The 21,027-nt window shown below is 36.8% G+C and overlaps 11 protein-coding genes across 11 annotated transcripts, besides 1 other annotated feature; 4 read left to right on the top strand and 7 right to left on the bottom strand. All coding sequences in view use genetic code 12, as the record gives it.

Annotated features, from left to right (window-relative positions):
• Window positions 1-1,424: 1,424 nt before the first annotated feature.
• DEHA2A08206g (DEHA2A08206p) lies at window positions 1,425-2,255 on the bottom strand (the record flags this gene model as incomplete). Its single annotated transcript, XM_456686.1, has 1 exon — window positions 1,425-2,255. One exon carries the CDS (start codon window positions 2,253-2,255, stop codon window positions 1,425-1,427), a length of 831 nt encoding a protein of 276 aa, XP_456686.1.
• A 226-nt stretch (window positions 2,256-2,481) lies between these two features.
• Window positions 2,482-2,864: a long terminal repeat (solo LTR of Debaryomyces hansenii Tdh2 retrotransposon).
• A 950-nt stretch (window positions 2,865-3,814) lies between these two features.
• Window positions 3,815-5,770, top strand: DEHA2A08162g (DEHA2A08162p; the record flags this gene model as incomplete). The annotated part of the gene is made up of 1 exon (XM_456685.1): window positions 3,815-5,770. The coding sequence occupies one exon, from the start codon at window positions 3,815-3,817 to the stop codon at window positions 5,768-5,770; it is 1,956 nt and encodes a 651-aa protein (XP_456685.2).
• A 173-nt stretch (window positions 5,771-5,943) lies between these two features.
• Window positions 5,944-7,683, bottom strand: DEHA2A08140g (DEHA2A08140p; the record flags this gene model as incomplete). Its single annotated transcript, XM_456684.1, has 1 exon — window positions 5,944-7,683. One exon carries the CDS (start codon window positions 7,681-7,683, stop codon window positions 5,944-5,946), a length of 1,740 nt encoding a protein of 579 aa, XP_456684.2.
• Window positions 7,684-8,943: 1,260 nt separating this feature from the next.
• DEHA2A08118g (DEHA2A08118p) lies at window positions 8,944-10,473 on the bottom strand (the record flags this gene model as incomplete). The annotated part of the gene is made up of 1 exon (XM_456683.1): window positions 8,944-10,473. One exon carries the CDS (start codon window positions 10,471-10,473, stop codon window positions 8,944-8,946), a length of 1,530 nt encoding a protein of 509 aa, XP_456683.2.
• A 386-nt stretch (window positions 10,474-10,859) lies between these two features.
• On the bottom strand, window positions 10,860-12,569 carry DEHA2A08096g (DEHA2A08096p; the record flags this gene model as incomplete). Its single annotated transcript, XM_456682.1, has 1 exon — window positions 10,860-12,569. The coding sequence occupies one exon, from the start codon at window positions 12,567-12,569 to the stop codon at window positions 10,860-10,862; it is 1,710 nt and encodes a 569-aa protein (XP_456682.2).
• Window positions 12,570-12,909: 340 nt separating this feature from the next.
• On the top strand, window positions 12,910-13,944 carry DEHA2A08074g (DEHA2A08074p; the record flags this gene model as incomplete). The annotated part of the gene is made up of 1 exon (XM_456681.1): window positions 12,910-13,944. One exon carries the CDS (start codon window positions 12,910-12,912, stop codon window positions 13,942-13,944), a length of 1,035 nt encoding a protein of 344 aa, XP_456681.2.
• A 75-nt stretch (window positions 13,945-14,019) lies between these two features.
• On the bottom strand, window positions 14,020-15,186 carry DEHA2A08052g (DEHA2A08052p; the record flags this gene model as incomplete). The annotated part of the gene is made up of 1 exon (XM_456680.1): window positions 14,020-15,186. One exon carries the CDS (start codon window positions 15,184-15,186, stop codon window positions 14,020-14,022), a length of 1,167 nt encoding a protein of 388 aa, XP_456680.2.
• A 469-nt stretch (window positions 15,187-15,655) lies between these two features.
• On the bottom strand, window positions 15,656-16,978 carry DEHA2A08030g (DEHA2A08030p; the record flags this gene model as incomplete). Its single annotated transcript, XM_002769960.1, has 1 exon — window positions 15,656-16,978. One exon carries the CDS (start codon window positions 16,976-16,978, stop codon window positions 15,656-15,658), a length of 1,323 nt encoding a protein of 440 aa, XP_002770006.1.
• Window positions 16,979-17,396: 418 nt separating this feature from the next.
• DEHA2A08008g (DEHA2A08008p) lies at window positions 17,397-17,741 on the top strand (the record flags this gene model as incomplete). The annotated part of the gene is made up of 1 exon (XM_002769959.1): window positions 17,397-17,741. One exon carries the CDS (start codon window positions 17,397-17,399, stop codon window positions 17,739-17,741), a length of 345 nt encoding a protein of 114 aa, XP_002770005.1.
• A 219-nt stretch (window positions 17,742-17,960) lies between these two features.
• On the bottom strand, window positions 17,961-19,409 carry DEHA2A07986g (DEHA2A07986p; the record flags this gene model as incomplete). The annotated part of the gene is made up of 1 exon (XM_456677.1): window positions 17,961-19,409. One exon carries the CDS (start codon window positions 19,407-19,409, stop codon window positions 17,961-17,963), a length of 1,449 nt encoding a protein of 482 aa, XP_456677.2.
• A 142-nt stretch (window positions 19,410-19,551) lies between these two features.
• DEHA2A07964g (DEHA2A07964p) lies at window positions 19,552-20,697 on the top strand (the record flags this gene model as incomplete). Its single annotated transcript, XM_456676.1, has 1 exon — window positions 19,552-20,697. The coding sequence occupies one exon, from the start codon at window positions 19,552-19,554 to the stop codon at window positions 20,695-20,697; it is 1,146 nt and encodes a 381-aa protein (XP_456676.2).
• Window positions 20,698-21,027: the final 330 nt, after the last annotated feature.

Genomic DNA, 21,027 nt, shown 5'->3' with positions numbered 1-21,027 from the left:
AACGTAGTATTTTTGGGTGGTATATTCTATACAACCCTAGTATTTCTGAGCGGACATACCCTATTATATAACCTAATGCCTTGTGGTCTATAAATTAAAATTAACATACACAAATAGTATTTTATGCATAATATAAAAGCTGCTTTTGTATCACTATCAAAAATCAGTACGATGACTGCAGATGCTATGTAAGTGTCAAACTATGCCTAACATTACATATAACAAGACTGTTCTATAAGTACGAATGAAATTGCTCGACGATGCAGAGGCAGTCTGAATTTAAAGGAATAAATCCATCAAATCTTTGGCATATTCTTAGTCAACGGGAACTAATTATGTTTAGGCTAAGTGTAACCCATTCTACAAGGATCTATTAGTGCTTAATATGTGCGGTTATTGAACACATCATTATTATAATCTGCCACATTTCCCCACTACAGTTATTTTTTGCCATGTTGAACATTTTCGTGTCTAATGTAGTATAATGCAACCATATAGTCGATATTCATTGAGAAGTTCAGTATTTGGAAACGGCTGTACCTATATATATATGTGTGTGTAGTTGGCACTAGCAGTTAAGCTAGTGCTATGAAAAACAGTAAGCCCAGATGTTACGTCAAAAATTGTGATACGACTTGGAAATGGACTTGACGATCCACGCAGTTTAAATTGTGTAAGTCCGCTCGTAAGCTATAACCTGAATACTCCTAGGGAAGAATACGGGTTATAAGCAATAAATTTTCGGAAAATAAGCTAATCATGTTTTCGCAGCACTCTGAAAGAACACTCATCAATTCGACAAGAACTTCTAAACTTATTGACTAAATCAGTTGAAGGGTCTTTGAAAATTCCCCATGCCATGTAAAAGATGTATGCCTTGCAGACATTCTGACATGGCCATATGAGAAAAGCTTTCAGAAATAATTTGAAAAGCTGGGGAAATGCATGAAGAATTCAATATATATAGCCCTAGTTAAGAAGGTGAAGATGAAAGTATCCTATTGGAAGGGTAATATTTCTGGCTGTCAGAATACTCAAAATCTTTAATTTCAGTACATGCCACCAATAATATTTAAATCAATAAACGACCTTGCATCTAACGTGGAAAAGGGTCTAATGTTTTAGATTTTATCTGAAAATATAGTTCTAACATGTAAAATGATTATGTTTCTATAATACTGTCCATCTCAAAGTACTCGTTTTATTCTATGAATGCCATAGCAACAAAGTATAGTAGTGACGGAAAAGATAAAACTGTACGCCCAATTTTTATATAATGAGATCAAACACAAATCCCCCACATCTAAAACTTCTCGTCTACGTGGGTCGCTTTTACTAAATATTATATATATATTGAGTAATCTCGGATCTATATAGCTCCGCTGATAAGATTTAGACTGGTACATGGCAAATACGATATTTATTCAGACCGGTGGTGCACCACGTACTGAATTTACGACAATTCTTTCATGAATTCCGATATATTCCATTAATCTGGCTTTTTTTTCTGAAACTAGACGAGTGGTGCCTAGATGATAAAAGCTTAAATACTGATCAGTTAATATTCCATTCATTCTATTAATTTGATCAAGCGACGTTAATGGTTCGAGACCACAATCAGTAGGGTGTTGTCCACGATCATTACAAATAGGAAGGTAAGCATTTGGGGAGTCCGTGTCACCTCCAGATGCCAAAAGCTTATTTTGTGATCGGTTTTCTTGGCTCATAATGAGTCTTTTCATTTCACTGAATTTTCGGTCCATACCCCTAAATTTTCGGTCCACACCACTAAATTTTCGGTCCATCCGATTTGTTAATGCATTCAAGTCCCTTCTTATTAATGAATACATTTGGTTAAGAGCAGGATTTCCAAAATCAAAGGTGGTGTTGTCTGCGTCCTGTGGTTGTCCATTTTCATCAAGGAAAAGATACTGATTAATATGGTCAACATTCTCTCTCACTTCAATTGTAGAATCCCTTAACCTTTGGTGGTGTAGATTAGTCCCGATTTTGTTCTCCGCAGCCTGCTGCTTCAACTTTGTTAAGTATATTTCTCCTTGACGTTGTTCTTCCCCAGGCGCATTATTGAGTTTCAACCGTGAGAGATAAACATTTGCCTCTTCGACATTTGATTCATTAATACCATTATTCTCTTGGTTCGTATCAATGTTGATAGTGGGAACCTCTAGATTAACAGAATTTCCTGGAGCGAGTAAAACAATATCCTGGTTTTTTTGATTCAATAAGTCATCCATATTTACGATACTAAAAAGTATAAATTAACGTAGTATTTTTGGGTGGTCTTTTCTATACAACCCTATCATTTCTGAGAGGATATACCCTATTATATAGCCAGATAAAAGTAGTTTTGTATCACTTAAAAATGACTGCAAATGTTATGTAAGTGTCGACACTAAGCATAAGGTTACATCTAGTGAAATGGCTTGAAAATGCGGGGATAGTTTGAACTTCATCACATTCTGTTGGTTTTGTATCACTTTTAGAATGCATTATGATTCTGACACAATTCATTGTAAGAACCATAAATAATTATACTAGTGATACTGATAGCTATCAGAGAATATGAAAATAATTTGAAAATAATCTTAATGAATTGAAAAGAGATAAGAATCTAAACTAGGAATGAAACTTCAAGAAAAAGATGAAATTTTCTAATTAACGAACAGAATTAAGCAGAACATACTAACTAAGACCATACCAAAAAGTCATCGATAGGTAGATGGATCACTTAACTACTTCTATTGTAACCGATATTGATATAAAGACGGGTATATAACACTAATATAGAAGTATGCTTCCCTATATTTTCAGATATGTACACGACCTTTATCGTAATCCCAGTAACAGGCAGTAATAAACTTTAGGCTAATTGTAATCTATTATCTATTAGTGTTTAGTATGTACGTTAATAGAATACATCATTATTATAATCTGCCACATTTCCCCATTACGGTTATTTTTTGCCATGTTGAACATTTTCGTGTCTAATGTAGTATTATGCAACCACATAGTCGATATTCATTAAAACAGTATTTGGAATAAGTCGTATATATATATATATATATGTAATTCCCACTAGTAGTTAAGCTAGTGCTATGAAAAACAATAAGCCCAGATGTATATTACGTCAAAAATTGTGATACATTCAGAATATTTTAAATGTTGATTATCAGGTTTCATAGAAGCTTGAACCTGAAATGGACTTGACAATCCACACTGTTTGTCAATTGTGAAAGCCCACTCGCAAGCTATAACCTGAATACACCTAGGGAAGAATACGGGTTCTAGGCAATAATTTTTCGGAAAATAAGCCAAGCATGTTTTCGCAGCACTCTGATGAACACTCATCAATTCGACCCTCCAAGGAACTTCTAAGCTTATTGACTAATTCGGTTGGGGGGTTAACATATTGTTAGTTAAGGACAGTAATATATTTAGTATATTTGGCCAGAAAACTAAGAGTCTTTATTTTCAGTACATCCACTAATAATATTAATTCAATAAACGAACTTACATCTAGCGTGGAAAAGGGTCTAACGTTTTAGATTTTACCTGAAAATCAAGTTCAAAAGCGTTTAACATGCAAAATAATTATATAACTATAATATTGTGACTCTCAACGTACTTCATTCTATTTTATGAATGCTATAGTGACAAAGTATAGTAGTGACGGAAAAGATAAAGCTGTTTAGTCCGATTTTTGAGATCGACCACAAAATCCCCCACACCTATATCAAAATAATCCTCCCATAAACAATAAAAATTATTACTACTTGTTGGTATATTCTCAAGGATGATTTCACCCAAACATAACTACATAGAAGAAGACTTGGGAGCTTTAGATTTTAATGGGATACTTTTACGTCCTTGTGATGGTTGTGCATTAAGGAAAGTACGTTGTAATCGCCAGAAACCTTGTTCGCAATGTATTAAGCACAATGTCTCCTGTACTAGCAAGAGAATCAAGAAGAAATGTGGGCCGAAACAAATTCATAAGAAGACAAAGGAGACGATTCAGCGGTTAAATTTGGAGAATGGTGTAGAACCGGGGCTTCAGGCTACAGCGACCAAAACATCAGATACTAAAATATTCACGGTAGATAAATTATTACCATATCTTCAGATTTATCAGACTTGGTATTACGGCGCATGGCCGGTATTATCAGTTGCACACATGGTGGCTAAAATGGTTCAAGACGAGGGCAAAGATCAATCAGAAATGAATACAGAAATTGATGCGGCATATGTATTGGCTTGTTCTGTGTGTGCTGATATTGCTACTCAACTAACGTTTTTATCGGATACTCTTCATGTTAGAGACCTACCTACAGGAGTAGAAGCTAAAGACTTTGCGGATGAAGCATTGAGAATCCGCTCTCGTATTAATTACAGGCTCAACCCCAACATAGACACGCTTCTATCGTCCTTTTTTCTTTACGATTACTACGTGAATGTTAAGGATTATAAATCTGTTGCTATTACGTACTTGAGGGAGACTTTGACGTTTGCACAAATTCTCGGACTCCATAACCCTAAAACATACTTCAACCAGACTCCAGCTACTGTTCATAGGATGAAAAAGATCTACTACATGTTAATGATAACAGAGAGGTTTTTATGTATTGAGGAAAATATCCCTGTTCTACTCACTCCATCTATTCCGTTTCCCGCGTTGGAAGATGAAGAGTATCCAGAAATCCTAAGTGGTTTTACAGAACTTGTTAGAATATTTTCCATACCTGATAAATCCTTTTTTGACAAATTAGCAGAAGAAAGCTCAAACTCGTCAAATCTCAAGCTATTTCAAAAATCTTTATTTCAATTAAGCAACCCACCAACTCAAAATTGGATAGTAAATGTACAGAATAATTTACAAAATGTATCTATTTCTCCGTTGATTCCAGATACCCAAAAATTGAATATTATACTATCGCAGCATTGGATGAGAGCTTTAGGCTGGCACATAGCTAATCAAAATGAACTTTTAATTAGGGACTCAGATGAGAATCACTGTCTAAACCCTCAATTCCCATTACGTATTGCTAAAGATTTTTTAAAGTCAACTGAGAATTTGTCCCTGTTTGCATTTGAGTCAAATGGATCTGGCGTCTGTGTTAAATTACTCGAAATTGCCAATGCATTAGCAGACTCTGTTTCGGATTCAACAGTCTATAAATATGACGCTTATAATTCCTATGATGCATTAGGGGCAATATTTCAATTGGTGGGAAAATTCAAGAGGGATATTTTATTGCCAGTCGATTTATACAATAAGATCGATACAATTATAAGTGATAAAACTATAGCAAAATTCCCGGCAGCTTACATAACTGAGGTTGATGATGAAGCTTCTTCTAGAATAGCATCGTCCAATAGTAGTAATGAGAATAATAGCAGTGATAATGTTAGTGAAATTGTTAATGATCTACCTCAGACGAACAACGCAACCAATAAGCTATTTTCTCCTTACACACAAATGACTATGGGAATTGGGTTATCTCCAGGTACCATACTTCCGACGTTAAGTTCCTCGAATCTTGCAGCTTTACAATTACAATATCATCAACAACCAAATAATATACCTTTCTATGATCAACATCAAGAACATAAGCAACAGGAGACTCACCATTATGAATTGCCTTTATTAGATTTAGATAGAAACGTTATGTCCGGATCAAACGTTTATGTGAAAGACCCAAAAATAAGATTTGACTCAGGAATTGATTTTGATGATCTATATAATCTATAAATAATTTTTTGATCTATTCATACAAAGTAATAAAATATTGTATTATTTACATTTAAACGGAAAAATCTGTATCTTATATTATAATGTTATACAAGAGTTGATAAAATAGTTGGAATAGTAGCCATACTATGAAGAATTAAATTATATGTATGTTGAATCCTGAGAAAATTATTTCAAACTTTTTCTGAGAATTCATCTTTAGAGGCATCAGTAACTACAAGATCTTTGATACCATCTTCTCCTAACCTTTCAATAAGCTCGTCTGTATTAAAGACCTCAACTTCTGTTTTCTTGAATTGTCTAGCCTTAACTTTATTTTCAAATAATTGATCCAATTCAGCAAAAGTTTTACCCTTGGTTTCTGGTAAATCAAACCAACACCAAATTGCTGCAAAAAATGCAAATCCTGACCAAAAGAATCCAGTCTTGGCTTTCCAGTTCCAAGCAGTTGGGTTTAACATGTATGGAGTGATAATTGCAACGACAATTCCGGCAATATTATACGCATTTCTAGCAATAATAATCGTTTTGGTACGAAGTTTTGTTGAAGGAATTTCAGCAACGATACAATAACAAAGTGGCCCGATAGTGAGGTCATAGACAAAAGTGTATACCAATAATAAACTTCCAACGCCCCAGGATGAGGACTCTGTTGGGTTGATACCAAGACATCCAACAACAAATAAGATGCAAAACAAAGAGCAGAGCCCGTAGAAATAAATTGTAAATCTACCAGCTTTTTGAGAAAGCAACCATGAACCAAGAGTACCGACTATACCAAAGCAGTATTGAATGATTGAAAAAGTGAAGGACATATTCTGTCCAAGGCCAGCTTGTTGGTAAAAATAAGTTGAATATCCCATTAACGAGGAACCAGTTAAGTTTTGACTGACCCATACGATGGCAGCAATTCTGGTTCTACGAAGATCTTGACCCTTAAAACAATCTAAGAATGATTCTCCATTATTTGTAAGGGCTTCTTCTTTCAAAGTCATTTGTATTTTTTGCACCATTGCTTCAGCCAAGATTTCTTTATCTGGTAAATGTTCGTTTACTGTGAGTAATCTTTTGATTGAATGTTTAGCCTCTTGAATTCTATTCTTTCTTGCCAACCACCATGGAGATTCGGGAGCCAAATAGATACCTATAGCAATCGGAATAGGCCAAACCCATTGGACAGCAAATGGAATACGGTAAACATCTTCTATATCGCTTGAAACAAGTCCACGAAGGATACCTGATGAAATCAATTGCCCAAAAACCCAGCAAACGTTAACGTAAGTTGTCAAATATACCCGTAGAGTGGTGGGGCAAACTTCAGAAGCATACGAAACTGTTAGCGTCTGGAATGCCCCCCAAGGAAGACCCAATAATAGCTCACCAGCTAATAACATTTCAACATTAACAGCAAAGAACACGATAAATATAAACCCAGTAGTAAGCATCAAAGCACCAATAAGTGTCTTTCTGTACCCAATCCTATCGGCAATAATACCTGCAATAAATAATCCAATAATTTCACCAACGTTTACACACATACTCAAAGAAGTTTGCCATTTAGCAGGTATCTGATACAGTCCATCGGATTCACTGTACTCTCCAAACTTTTTGGCGAAATCTGGAAATGCGTATAATGAGTTCAAAAGATTGGTATCATATCCTTCCATAATTAAAGCAGTACTTAAAATAACCGACCACATTGCAGCCTTTGGAAACGTCTTTAGGCCTTCTTTCAACGGCATATATTTCTCCTTTCTATCGTTATCTTTTGCGTTTTCCGACATATCTAAGAACTTATCCATAAAGTCCTGTGCCTCATGTGCCATCGAATCGTCTGTCATATTCTTGTTAAGCGGATTCACCTCAATCACCACTCCAGGCTTGTCAATATCCTCGACATGTTGTGCACTCATTTCGTTTAATTTATATTATTCTTCGTTGTTGATACTTAATTATAAAAATCTTCAGTTTGGATAAGGCAGGCTACTTCCTATTTATACTACTACATCCCAGATAGAACAGCTGGTAAATAATATGTATGCACCCGTTATACTATGGCCGAATCGCATGTCGACCGCATTCATGTATAAGAGGGGAGCAATCAGGCCCTGCCATCTCATCTTGTTAAGGGTCAAAAATCTACCCCATATTTGAGTCAACACGATATTCCTTATGTACCCCACTACCTTAGGAATAACTTTCTATTATTTTATGACTTATTACGACAATACTACAGAAATCCTATTGTTTTCTCGAACAATATTCACCACATCTCTAGGCGATCACTTATTACACCACTCTTGCAGGCTCGCGGTTCACTTCGCTATATCTCTGTAATTAATCGCTAAATTTTTCGCCGCATTCCTCGCTATAGTAAATACTGCGAAATCTCCAATATACACATGAGGCAAATTACGGTTGGACAATTCAAACTTATATGGCGACCTGCAAGGCTTCTAAGAATGGGGATACTTTGATTTAGTTGCCAAAAGTAACCGTCTACAAATATATTAACTAATTGGGATAACAACTACAACTCGCGGAGAAAATTAAATCCATTTATGTTGAGTTATTCCGGCATTTATGTATTTTTGCGTGGGGAAAGATTAAGACAAGCATGAGACGATATAACCCGAGCTCGTATAATATTTTTTTAGTATTCTCTTATTAGGGTGGGTCATGCATAGAGGCCTATATTGTTGAAGAGCAAACCCCAGAGATTTAGTGTCCGATTGAATACAGTAATCGTTGACAGATATAAGTCATGAATGATTAATGCTTGAGAAACAGCTTGTACTACCATTTAGAGTAGTTTCTTGTGGCGAGTATAATATGGTGTGCTGGCAAAAATACTCTTTACAAACTTCGGCAAATGTTGGCCCAGAATTTGCAAAAAAACTTCTTTTCATCATTAGATAAGATTGCTACTAACTCTATACATTTTTGTGTATGTTAATATGTTGTACTGTTGCTGGCACAGTTTAAGAATTATTTTTTATGAATTTTCATAATTTGATTTAAAGAGTAAGTTTTGTGAAATTTGCAACTTTTGCGAAATTCTTGTTATAGGGGATTTTTAGTGGTTTATTTGTCCACTATAGAAGTACATTTGACTTATGCGAGAAATAACCAATCTTATTAACTATATAAAGATCCTATTGATTAAAAACCCTTTACTCACCCTCGTCTTCTATATCTGTTTCCAAATCACACATTGACCGACAATTAGGGCAGTAGAATTGAGGGTAACTTTTGATAATGATTGGCCTAATACATTTATAATGCCATGAGTGAGAACAAGGACTTATAAACAATGCTTGACATGGTTCTAATTCAAGTAGGCATATTGCACACTCCGATAAATTTTCACTTACTAGAGCCTTATTTATTGGATTCATGGCTATATCATTGTCGTTTGAGCCTATAGCCATATTCTTCAACTTCTGGTGAATTTCTAAATTGAATTGGTTAACCTTACGTTGCCAACTTTTATTGAATTCACATCTCATCTTGACACATCTATATACTTCCTCTGTACCACCCCTGTAATCCATTCCCAATTGTACTATATCACCATCTATTAATGGCATTAATGTCAGAGCTTGTGATGCTGGTGATAATCTTATATGATTGAGAAATGTGCCCGAAGATGATTTGCAATCTTTCAAAAACCACTGCCCGTCTTCGTTACATTGAAATAATGCATGGGTTCTCGAGACAACTTTTGACTTGAAAACTATTGGGGCCGACGACCCTTGAGGGGCATGTGCTGCACTCTTATTCTTTTCTGTATATCTGCCTATTGTGATACTATTAGTAGGTTTTACTTTCCGTATGATAGGTGAAAAGTATAACCCCGACGCGGACGACGAATAATCTATTAATGGTGTCAATCTCACCGAAAAATAACCATCCTTATCAATTCCATTCTCAACACCCTTGTTTGACCCTTCTACTAACTGATCCTCAGACGGATTGTTCACTGCGACCCGCGTCCGATCACCGTCTATGGCTTCATCATTCAAATTAGATAAATTATTTAATTCCGCATTGTGGTCAAAATCACTGTTGCTTGACTCTGATGCATTGGTATCATTTGGAGGGGGCATAGCATCTTCACTAATCACAGGTTCAATTGGCTCCGATAACGACATCGAATAATTATTCAAGTTGGCGATAGTAGGACTATTCGACATGAAATTGTGGGGTGTTTCAGACGCTGATGACGTATTATGCTGTGATCTAATAGAATTCGTAAGAGAACTTAAAAACCCTAATCCAAAGGACGATCTTCTTGTGGGGGCCGGAGGATTATTGGTAGCGTTGGAAGAAGTCTTCGAAATGATATTCGTCAGTGACCCATTTGTAGGACCTATATTCTCAAATTGTCCTGGGCCATTTGCCAGCGAAATATTTGAACTTGGTCCATCTGTTGGAATGTATGTGCCCGACGTTGCATTCGCGTTTTCATTAGGGGTACTAGTCCTGCTATTTCGATCCACACTCACTCCCGGTGGATTTGTACTTGATGCTACCTCTCCATTCGTTAAATTGCCTCCCTGCACCTGCGAACCTTCATTATTGTTTTCTGGCGGCGATGACCGAAAGCTTAACGAGGGTGAGCTTACGGGTGTACTCTTATTTGTAGACATATTTCTTGTGAGAACTGGATTCACATCTCCTGATGTACTTTCACCAATCATGTTATTAGTCTCTATACCGTATATTGAAAACGTGATATGGATATCCAGTTATTATTTTATGTTAGATCAACAATTATCGTCTAATGAAACTCCAATTGTGTGGTGTATACGAAATCACGTAAAATAACTAATAAAACTGATAGAACGACAAAATTTCTCTAAAACTTATACCACTTTATTTTGACCAACCTATATTTACTTAGAAAAAATCCTAGACTCCTAGACACTTTTCAAAAATTCTGGTTTTTGATGTGTTTTATGAAGTTATTTCTGGAGATAAAACCAGTAAACATTTGAAGCCAGCGCAATAAAAAATTTATTGGGTATTAAAATCACGTGAAATACATAAACATTACAAATAGAAGTCATAAACATAAGTATGGTATCTAATAGTTCGATTTTTCACTCACCAAGCGGAGTAAGAGTTGTTGCAATTGAGCTTTTCCTTTGGGACTTCTCCAGATTAAGTGATTGCTGTTTTCAGCAACTACCCATTCGATGGTCTGATCACTTAATTTGGTCAAGCTTCTCTGCCACTTACCCCAGTTTAAGGAATTTTTGATCATAAAGTCGGACGAAATGACACTCACAGGGATATCATGTAAATCTGTGCCAGCCATTTCGTTGTAGGACAAGATGGATGCCGTAACTTGCTCTTGTAAACGAGCTCTAATGTATTTAGACAGGTAGTACATGTCGGAGCCAAAAATACGGCTGTTTGAAGAATGTCTCTTTGGATGGAAAAACCAATTGATGTTGCTGACAATGCCCAAGGGGGAAACCAAGCCCTTGAGCCATAATTTGAGGCCGGTTTTGGTGTCCATGAGCTCCAAGATGTTTTTGAAGACACGCTTGTTTTCGTTTTTCATATTTGATCCGCTGAAAGGGCGAATTTTCAAGAGATCTTCGTGCCAACTATCAACGAGTAACAAGGAATGGATGTTTCCTGAGCTTCTTGAAGCGAACATTCGGGCATACAAGCCACCGATATCAAACCCGACAAGACTGAACGGACCCTCAAGGCGTTCTTTTCTTAAAGCCTCAATCAAATATTCACTGACGATTCCAATAGACAAGGGAGATGGGGCACTATCTGAGAAGCCGTATCCTGGTCTATCCCAAATACAGTATCTGTCAATTTTTCCGAGATGGTAGAGCTCTTCGACCCATTCCTGGACGACTTCACTCGAATCTAATTGGCCTCCTTCAATCAAAACTATGGGTTGTTTCTCTTTATTATCTGTTGCATTGATATCGCCAGGAGGTGCATGAACATCTCCATAACAGGCCAAATGAACTTTGAATTGATCATTATCTACTGGTATCATTTTTCCCCAAGGTTTTTCATGCGAATCAAATGCTTGGAGCCAAAGGCTCAAACTAATACACCAGATTAACCACAATAAAAATAACTTAAACAAGACCTTAACAGCAATCACAAAGAGTTCTGATATGGATTTCCTGGTTTCTTCTCTCCCTGTATACTTACGTTCTAGGTACAATTTACCTTTCTCCACCCAGAAATCAGCAAAGCAGTTAAGTACAACATTGGCTAATGTCCACAATAACACGAACGTTCCAATTACCCCAAATTGGTCTCTCATGCGCGGGATGGAGAACATAATAATAAAGTCGATTAATAACAACGATGCACTAATGTATCCCAAAACCCGTTCATAATATGCCGGGACCACAAAGCACCATAATGTGACAAGATTCGTCAAAATATTTAGAATCACCAAATCCAATTCTAAGAATGATTTGCCCCGATTATTCAATCCTGGTATAGCAATGAAATCCGATAACAAAAATGCAAAGAAAAGTACACAGTTGATGGCAAAGATCGTAAGTAGACTAACCCTAAGGACCCTGATCTTATACAAGTTTATTGGAGATACCAAAGGGTCATCCGGACTCAAGTATCGATGATTGCCTGATTCTCTATCCACTAACGGTTGTCTCTCAGCATCGGTTGATATAATAGACTCCGTGCTTGAATGTCTATCATTCATGGAAGAACGGTTCACTTCATTACTAATTGCATTAGAACTACTTGAGCCCTCTTCTTGCGGTATAGATTGATACTCTGAACTCATACTTCAAAATAACCGAACAATTAAACTTATTCCACCCAGCTTGCTACTTTTAAATTAGCAATCTTTTTGTAGAAGAAATAAAGCAGTCTTTATCAAAAATAAGTATTTTGTATTTTCTAAGTAAGCACAATGGTTTACTAGCTTATGACAGGAAAAATACTAATAAAATATGGCTATGCAATAAATATTCAATAAAGAAGGCTGTTTCAGTTTGATTGACTGTTATCAGTTACGGGATGGGTTTTTGTATGCGATCGCGTGAATAGTCTTCCCTCGGGAACAAATAAGTTTAATCTTTGATAAGTGTACTTAATGGAAGGATATTGATACGTCATAATAGATGAGTTCGAATGAAGTCATATCTATCCCAACAACTTCAGTTTCGAAGGATAATGTTGTATACTATAATGTGAATATTAAAATGCCATTAAGATCATCTAGTGTTCTGAGGCGGTATTCGGAGTTCACGAGATTAGTTGATCAATTATGTTATGAAATAGGGATAAATAATAAAGACTTTCCCTATAAGTTACCACTGAAAGCAAGTATCTGGTCAATGACTAACAAAAATGCAGTTGTTTCGGAAAGGCAAATCGAATTGACGAGTTTTTTGAACCAATTGCTCAAAGATAAAGATTTACAAAACCATCCTCTTGTGCATGATTTTTTGCAATTGCCAGCCAGCTTTAAAGTGACATCAAGTATGTTTGAACGTAAGGGTAAAGATGCTAGTATTACTGAACTAATAATTCCGGACGCTCAAGCAATTGATTCCCATAAGTGGCTCGAATATTCAAGGCTCTTTAAGTACCATATAAATGACCTTCGAGACTCGTATAACACAGCAGGGAATATTTCTATGAAGGTGGATATTAGAGATAAGATTAATAAAATCATTAAGCCTAATTTGGCGCAGCTTTCGGGTTCTTTAACTAATTTGCTCAACAACCAGATGATAGATAAACGAGAATACAACAAGCGACAAGTTCTATTAGAGTCGCTTAAGACTGATTTGGATGAGTTATTTGGTGAATTGGATGCCTTGAATAGTAAGAATTCAAACAAACAAACTTTATTTTCAAATAGTAGACGTGTTCTAGGTGGAGCGAATACTGCTGACAATGCAAAGGAAACCAATGAAACACTTCCTCTAGATAACCAGGAGCTTTTACAGCTGCAATTGCAAATTCACCTGCAACAGGATCAGGATGTAGCACAATTAAGGAAATTAATTCAAAGGCAGAAAGAAATCGGACAAACTATTAATACTGAAGTTGAAGAACAAAATGAATTATTAGACCAATTCAACGAAGATGTGGATAAGACTACCGATAGATTACAGGTGGCTAGAAAGAAAGCGAGAAATATTTTATAAATGAACGTATTTCAAGTTATTTATTGTCATATTTACAATGAAATCATGCATCAGCATATTCCTATAGTTGTATAGTTAAGTGCTCTTTGGAATAATTGGCGGATCATTGTCAGCACTTCTAGAAGTCCATACAGGTAATATAGGATCGGTATTGTTTAGATTAATATATTTATCTGGTAGGAGACTAGTTAATTTATTGAAAAAAGATATGTTAGTTGATAAATCGACTATTTCCATTGCAGATATTGACTCACCGGGTTGTAATTCACTAGATAATTGTGGTATTATACCAGGATTATTTAATACTCTTTCAACATAGGCACCAGGTAACACGTCTCGTATCTTCCAAAAGCCTCCGACATTATTGAAAAAGTTTGCAACTCCGATTCTTCTAGGAGGGTATGCTCTTCCACAGTTCTCCAAATTAAAGATGCTTGGAAAATATTGCAAGTAAAACCAGATTGCAACATGCGTTCCTATCACGGAACCTCCGATGACATCTCTTAAAAAATGTCGATTGTCACTAATCCTCGTACAAGATACAAAACAAGCAACCATAATTGGACATATAGCTAGTAATACTTTAAATGATATTCCTCTTTTATCGAATATTTGCAACTTTCCTGCGAAATTCAAACTTGTAATAACCATGCCACAAAAAACAGTAGACAGATGCCCACTAGGAAAAGATCGAAAGCCTTCCTGTAATATGTGTAGGGATGGCCCAACGCTGTCCCGCAGAAACGTTTCACAAATCTCAACCGTAGCCAACTGACCATATATTAACATTTCAGTCTGCGTTGGTTGACATCGAGAAATCAAGTCTGGCCTGGGTAATCCACATATATTTTTGAGAATGCAAGTAATCATTAGTTGTGTAGCCATACTACCTGACAATGCCATTAGACCAGAAAAGATATCCCATGCCCTCCTCGCACCCGATAAAGTATGTCGATTATATATAGAACAAAACACGAATTGGATAATCGGGATGACCACCGCTATTATTATCAACATATAGAGCGGTATTACTGTCTCCTTTTCGCTTCTATATGAGTACATTAATGTCGAATCCAGCAACAGAAATTCATGATATCTCGGAGCAAGTAAAGTTCCGTATACCATAAATATAACTAATATCAAAATGTAGATACTCCAATCTAAAATGTATGAATATAACGATAAAGCCGAAATCTGGTGTTCTTTGTATTTAATTACCCAGTCAGGAAAATAAAAATGCATAACCAATTATATTTATAAGTATAATAAGGTTCAATAGTATGGAGTTGCTACTTGAACAACCGTGAATGGCACTATAGTAGTAATAGGCCTATCTTAATATCTGATTAGGGTTAGCTATGAGTGAATTGCCGCAAAAACGCTCACGAAATAGACGACCGGGTAACTTATTAAATATTTAGGACCCGCCTATAAAATTTTCATACTAACTGAAAGTTTGTTAATGTTCTTTTTCTGATCATACATAGTATTTCAACTCGATTAATAAGTATGTAATATACGAAAATTTATTAGTTAAGTTATACTGTATTATTATGATGATAAAACTTCGCCTATATCGAAATTTTTAATGAGAATAGAACAAAGTTACACCAAGATCTACGCTGACAATAATACCGTTGACTTAATTAGAAATTGTTACAAAACTACATATATTTCAGTTACTAACAAGCTACAGTGATTTATACGAACACTAGTTTTTGAATACCTCTATATGCTTTCTGCGGAGCACGTCTCCCCATTTTCTGATACCTTTTTCAATTTCATGCTCGTTAAGAAAGCTGACAGATAACCTAACACTGTTCTTACCCCAGCCTTTCTCATCGCCACACACTTCAAAATTGTTTCCAGACGCAAGAATGATGTTATGTTCTTCTTTTAACATGTCGACTATTTTGGTGTGGTCGATATCGGCATTAATTGTCACCCACAAGAAATAACCTCCTTCACCTCCGTATACGTTGGTGCACGCAGGGAGGTATTTCTTGATACTTCTAATCATTGTTTGTGCTCTTGATTTGTATACCTTGATAAGACCGGCTATAATAATGTCGGCTTGACCACTTGTAATTAAGTCTTGCACCACAATAGAGGCAAGCTGACCAGGGGTACCTCCAGAAAGGTTAGCACCTGTTATAGCTAGCTGCTGCACTAAATTAGGGGTGGGAGTCTCTTGCCATCCAAACCTGAGTCCCGGAGCGAGAAGTTTGGAAACGGTTGCGTTGGAGATTGAGTTACCAAACTTGAAATCTTCAGGGAGTGAGTCACGGTCTAAGTAGCAGAATCGTGGTATTGGAGTGTCAGCATCAGTGTAGTTCAATAACTCATAAACGTCGTCACTCACAATTAACATATCGTGTTTTCTTGCCAATTCTATCAACTTAGTTCTTGTCTTTGCGGAATAGACCAATCCTCCTGGGTTTGAATATGTAGGAACAATATAGATCACATAACGATACAATTTACGGTCAGGTCTTCCAGATGGATCAGAAATAATGTTTATTTCTTTGTTCCCAACCGGTGGTAATCCTCTATCGTAGAACTCCAACTGCTCCTCCAAAAATTTCAAGTCAATTTCGTATTCCTGCCCCGGAGTCTCAACCACAGCCGTCAATTTATCTTCAAAACCAGCATCAATGAACGAAGGAGTAATTAAGTAGTATGTAGGCGAAACAATAAACCCTCTCCGAGTGATATCCTTGGTGTCGGTCATCGAGGCCAAAATGTTGGCAAACCCATATGATGCCCCACCCGTAAGATTAATACAATCAGGATCCGTGCCGTTCCTTCCAAAATACTTATCATTCCACTTACTGATAGCCTTTCTCGTGTCCAAATTACCCGCATCTGCACCATATGTCAACGCATGTCTGTTCAATGGATCGTTATCATATTTAGTGTAGTCGTACTCTAATAATACGTTCTTGTAGGAATTAGCAATCTCCTTGGAAGGAAGCAAACTGTTTGTCGGATGCCCCTTGAAAAAGTTAATGAGTGGTTGTGTACTTTTTGACATCTTTTCTTACTGAATGCTCTAACAACCGTCTACTGCTACAAATTCTCTACAAACGTTGGTGTTATAGTAGTAGGCATTAGTGTTGATATTGGCCTAGTACTGAATCACGTGATATACCATAAACCACCCTATTCCTAATTTTCCTCTTCCTCTACGGTTCAGTAAGTAAGTTTCCAATTCTCCTAAACCATCAAGAAAGTCACCCGTGCTGTTTCAACCGGTATTATCGCCATGCAACTAACCTGGTGACAAGATTATCTGGGACATATTTAAAGAGTCTTACATAATATAATTTTTCAGAAAAGTGTCACAAAACCGAACAACAAAAAATCGCATTGAACCAATAAACCGTCAATTAAATGAAAACAGTAATACAAGAAGTGTTTGTTAGCATAACTTAACAATATTAATATACACGATGGTTGTTGCTTCACCAGCAGGTCTTTTAGTAAGCGGGTTCCTTGGTTTAATCACCAGAAGAATGCAAGTTCTGATTATTGGTAAGGAATACCCAAGATCGTTTAACAGAGTGCCAGGATATCTTTACTCAGTCGGTGCATTCGTTGGAGGGTACTTAATTTTCAGTAATATCGTTGAAAACAACAGAGAGTTATTGGACAGAAGATTGAGTATTTTACGTGAACAAAGAGCACTTAAGGATGCATTCCATGAATTCAAGGAAGAACCAGACCATAGATTTATCGCCGAAAAGAGAGGCAGATTCTTCAAGTTGATGGACAAATTTTCGACCACCGACAAATAGACAGAATAGGATGACAGTTGTCTTTGGCTGTGGCTTAAATTCGGCGATAAAGTTCAGGGGGATGCCCTAGGAGGGTTGTTTTAGAAAGCTCGTTCTAAATTTGCATATGTGGATTCATATAGTTATCAATGGCACATTTCCGAATGACGGTTTCATTGGTTTCAAGCTTTTACGATTTATAGTACTATATATATATATTTACTTTTGCATAAGCGTAGATTATTGTTCGTCGTCCTCTTCCTTGCTCTGGGTGACAACGTCATCAGCTTCAGTAGATGCTGCAGGGTTAGCACCTTCGTTATTCTCGTTGGTATCATCTTCCTCTTCGCCAACATCGCTATCACCATCACTGCCAGCGTTACTGTCGTATTCTTCGTCAACACTGCTTTCGCCTTCTTCTTCTTGGCCAACTTGGAAAGTACCGTCCTCCTCCTCGTCATCACTATCCGCAGGTGCAGCCTGTTCGCTTGCCTGTTCACCTTCGCCAGAATTCGCGTTTGTTGTGACCTTCTCCCTTAAGTCTTCATCAAACGAATTATCATTGATGCCTTGGCTTTTGATAAACTCGTCCATGATTTGAAAGTATTTCTGATCAATCATCCCGAATTCTAACGTCTCAACCTTTGAATCCTTTTTCTCATTTACAACAGTCACAATCATACTGTACGTAAGTCTAGTGATGTTACTATACGAGACATGCTGCACTTTCGATATATCAAAGATCAATATTGGTTTTTTAAATCCAAATATGATATATGGTTGGTTATACTCATTGGCAGTTAGCATCAATACAGCCCCATCTCTGGCACCTTTATATGCCTCGACCATAACCAAGTCATTAACCAGGTTAGCGTTCAGCGATACTGCAACCCCGGCATCTGTGTTGATAGTTAATTTATTCTTCGTTGCACTGGAGGACGGTAAATAGTTTATCATATGAATACCACACAATTGGAATTGTTTTTGCAAAAAGTTAATAATAGCCTCGTTTATGGCCTTGATTCCGTCTTGACTTTGATTACTCTCGTTCATTTCCTTGAGCTGCGTTTCGGCTTCTGCTGGGATTTTGCCAGCTTTTATTAATTGCTTCTTCACCTGATCAAAGTTAACCTGACAAATAATCGGGTCGTTCTTATTAGGATCTGAGGCAGCATCATCATGTATCCAGAAACACAATAAACCTATGTTACGCTTAGTATTGTTGGTTGAATTTCCCAATATTGGCAATAATACACATAATCTTATCAGACTCGCTAAATTATGAATTGAAATCTCAGGAACGTATGTAGTTGGTAATGCAAGCAGCATTACGGGCTTAGGAGATTGACCAGGCTCAACCAACAAGTGGAATATCAAGTTCAACTTCTTTCTAATTGGTGATTGGAATGAAATTTGGGGTAACTCAAAGATTATTTCTTGTTCATGGATTTGCCCCGGAACTTCTGATTTAGGACCCGATAATGCTTCTGGAACATGTCCTTCAGATTTTATCTCTGGATCTGAACTTAGTTTTCTTCTTTTATCTTCATGCTCACTAGCGTTAGTTTTGAAATATTCACATAGTTTATGTATCACTGTCAAACTCGGAGGGTGAGCTTCAACAAGTGCATTAACTTGATTTTGTAGATCCAGCGGCAATGATTTGATCCATTTTTGATCGTTGGACATTGTTAATCGATTCTAGAGTAGATGTAATATTTCCATGGTTTATTTGACCCAATTATTTATTTTGAGTCGCGTTTCGCTATGAACTAGTCGATAGATCATTATTGATAAACCACATTTCTAAGTTGTGAAATGTTATTCTGCAATGCAAGGAAGTGATGAAAATAGCTTTAATGACGACGATGATTTCCTTCTACAAGAAAATTCGGCTATCTTGAGCATTCTACCGCTGTTAATACAAGATCTATTTCATTGGGAATCACATCTTGAAATTTTGCTAAAATTTCTACAGAACCAGATAGAGGCGTCAGAGGTCTTGGAAGAGAGTCAAACGATTCAATTGCAAGCTATTTATTCCCAAATACAAGAAATTTCAGAGAAAGGGATGGTGGAGAACTGCCATCAGAAAGATGTGTTGGTGATAGACGAGAACAAGAGTATCCTATTGGCATTTACATTCGGAAGAGCCTTTGCAGACGCCTTGAGCATTCTTTCTGATCCGAGAAATATAAATATCGTTGTTTATTGCGAAGAAGGGACCGACGAAAACCTAGTTAACGAACTTGGCGCCAACTACCTCCAGGGGAAGTTCGAATCTACCGGTTCCAATGCTTGCCTTCCAATTAGCGTCAAGGTAACACAGGTGAAACAGATCAGAGAAAGCTCTAAAGGAAGAGTATCTAAAAAGAGAATGGCCGAAATCGGCCAAAGGTTGGCTCATTTGAATCTAGAAAAAATGTTGCACAACGCCGGGCTCACTATCAACGACGCTGGTGAACTCACAACGATACCAAAATCCACCAGTATCCTTAATATCCCGACCAATACTCTGAAACCAACTACTATGTTTTCGGCTAATTCCGTCGAGAGAACTCGGCTCCAGAAAGAACTAGACGCAGCGGTTGCAACAAAACGCGAGCTGTATGTCGTAGACTTGAAGTCATGGTACTGTTCTTGTGACGAATTCCAGGCATCCTACGTACCCCAGACCACGCCTGATACCCTGGACAATGACTCTGATACTCATTGCCCCATATCTCCCTACGATACCTTGTCTACACCCGCTGGACTCTATATGATGGACACAGATGATTTAATTGCAAAATGTCACGACAACCCAATAACCCGTTATTTCCGTTCACTCCTGCCCCACAACCAAACCAGACACCTATCCAAGTTGCCCATATGCTGTCATCTCATCGCGTTATCTATAGCAGCCACTAACTCACCACATACCCACCGTTATTTCACCATATTGTCCCTGGATAATGTATGGTCAATGCTTACATAATAGACACCCTTCACCCAACCAAAAAAATTTCGTCGAAAAAAAAAGTTGACAAAATGGCACAAAACCAATTTTTCAATTTTTTTTCTGTTGTCACATAAATGGCCACTAGGGCGATAAATATTGGTAATTGATTTTCATTAAGTAAACAGATTCATAAACCACATACATTGTATATAACATATAAATATTGGATTATTTATATTCATCAGTCATTCATCAAGAGTTAAATTGCATTTTATTTAAAGGAAAAGGAAGATATTCTTATTTCATAATTGGTAATTAGGAAAATTCAACACCGATAATAATAGTTGAAGAAAACGATTCCAAGAA

The sequence above is a fragment of the Debaryomyces hansenii genome (genome assembly GCF_000006445.2).
Source record: "Debaryomyces hansenii CBS767 chromosome A complete sequence".
NCBI lineage: Eukaryota > Fungi > Ascomycota > Pichiomycetes > Serinales > Debaryomycetaceae > Debaryomyces > Debaryomyces hansenii.
The sequence above is the reverse complement of the archived record's forward strand: the minus strand, read 5'-3'. Positions and strand labels throughout refer to the sequence as shown.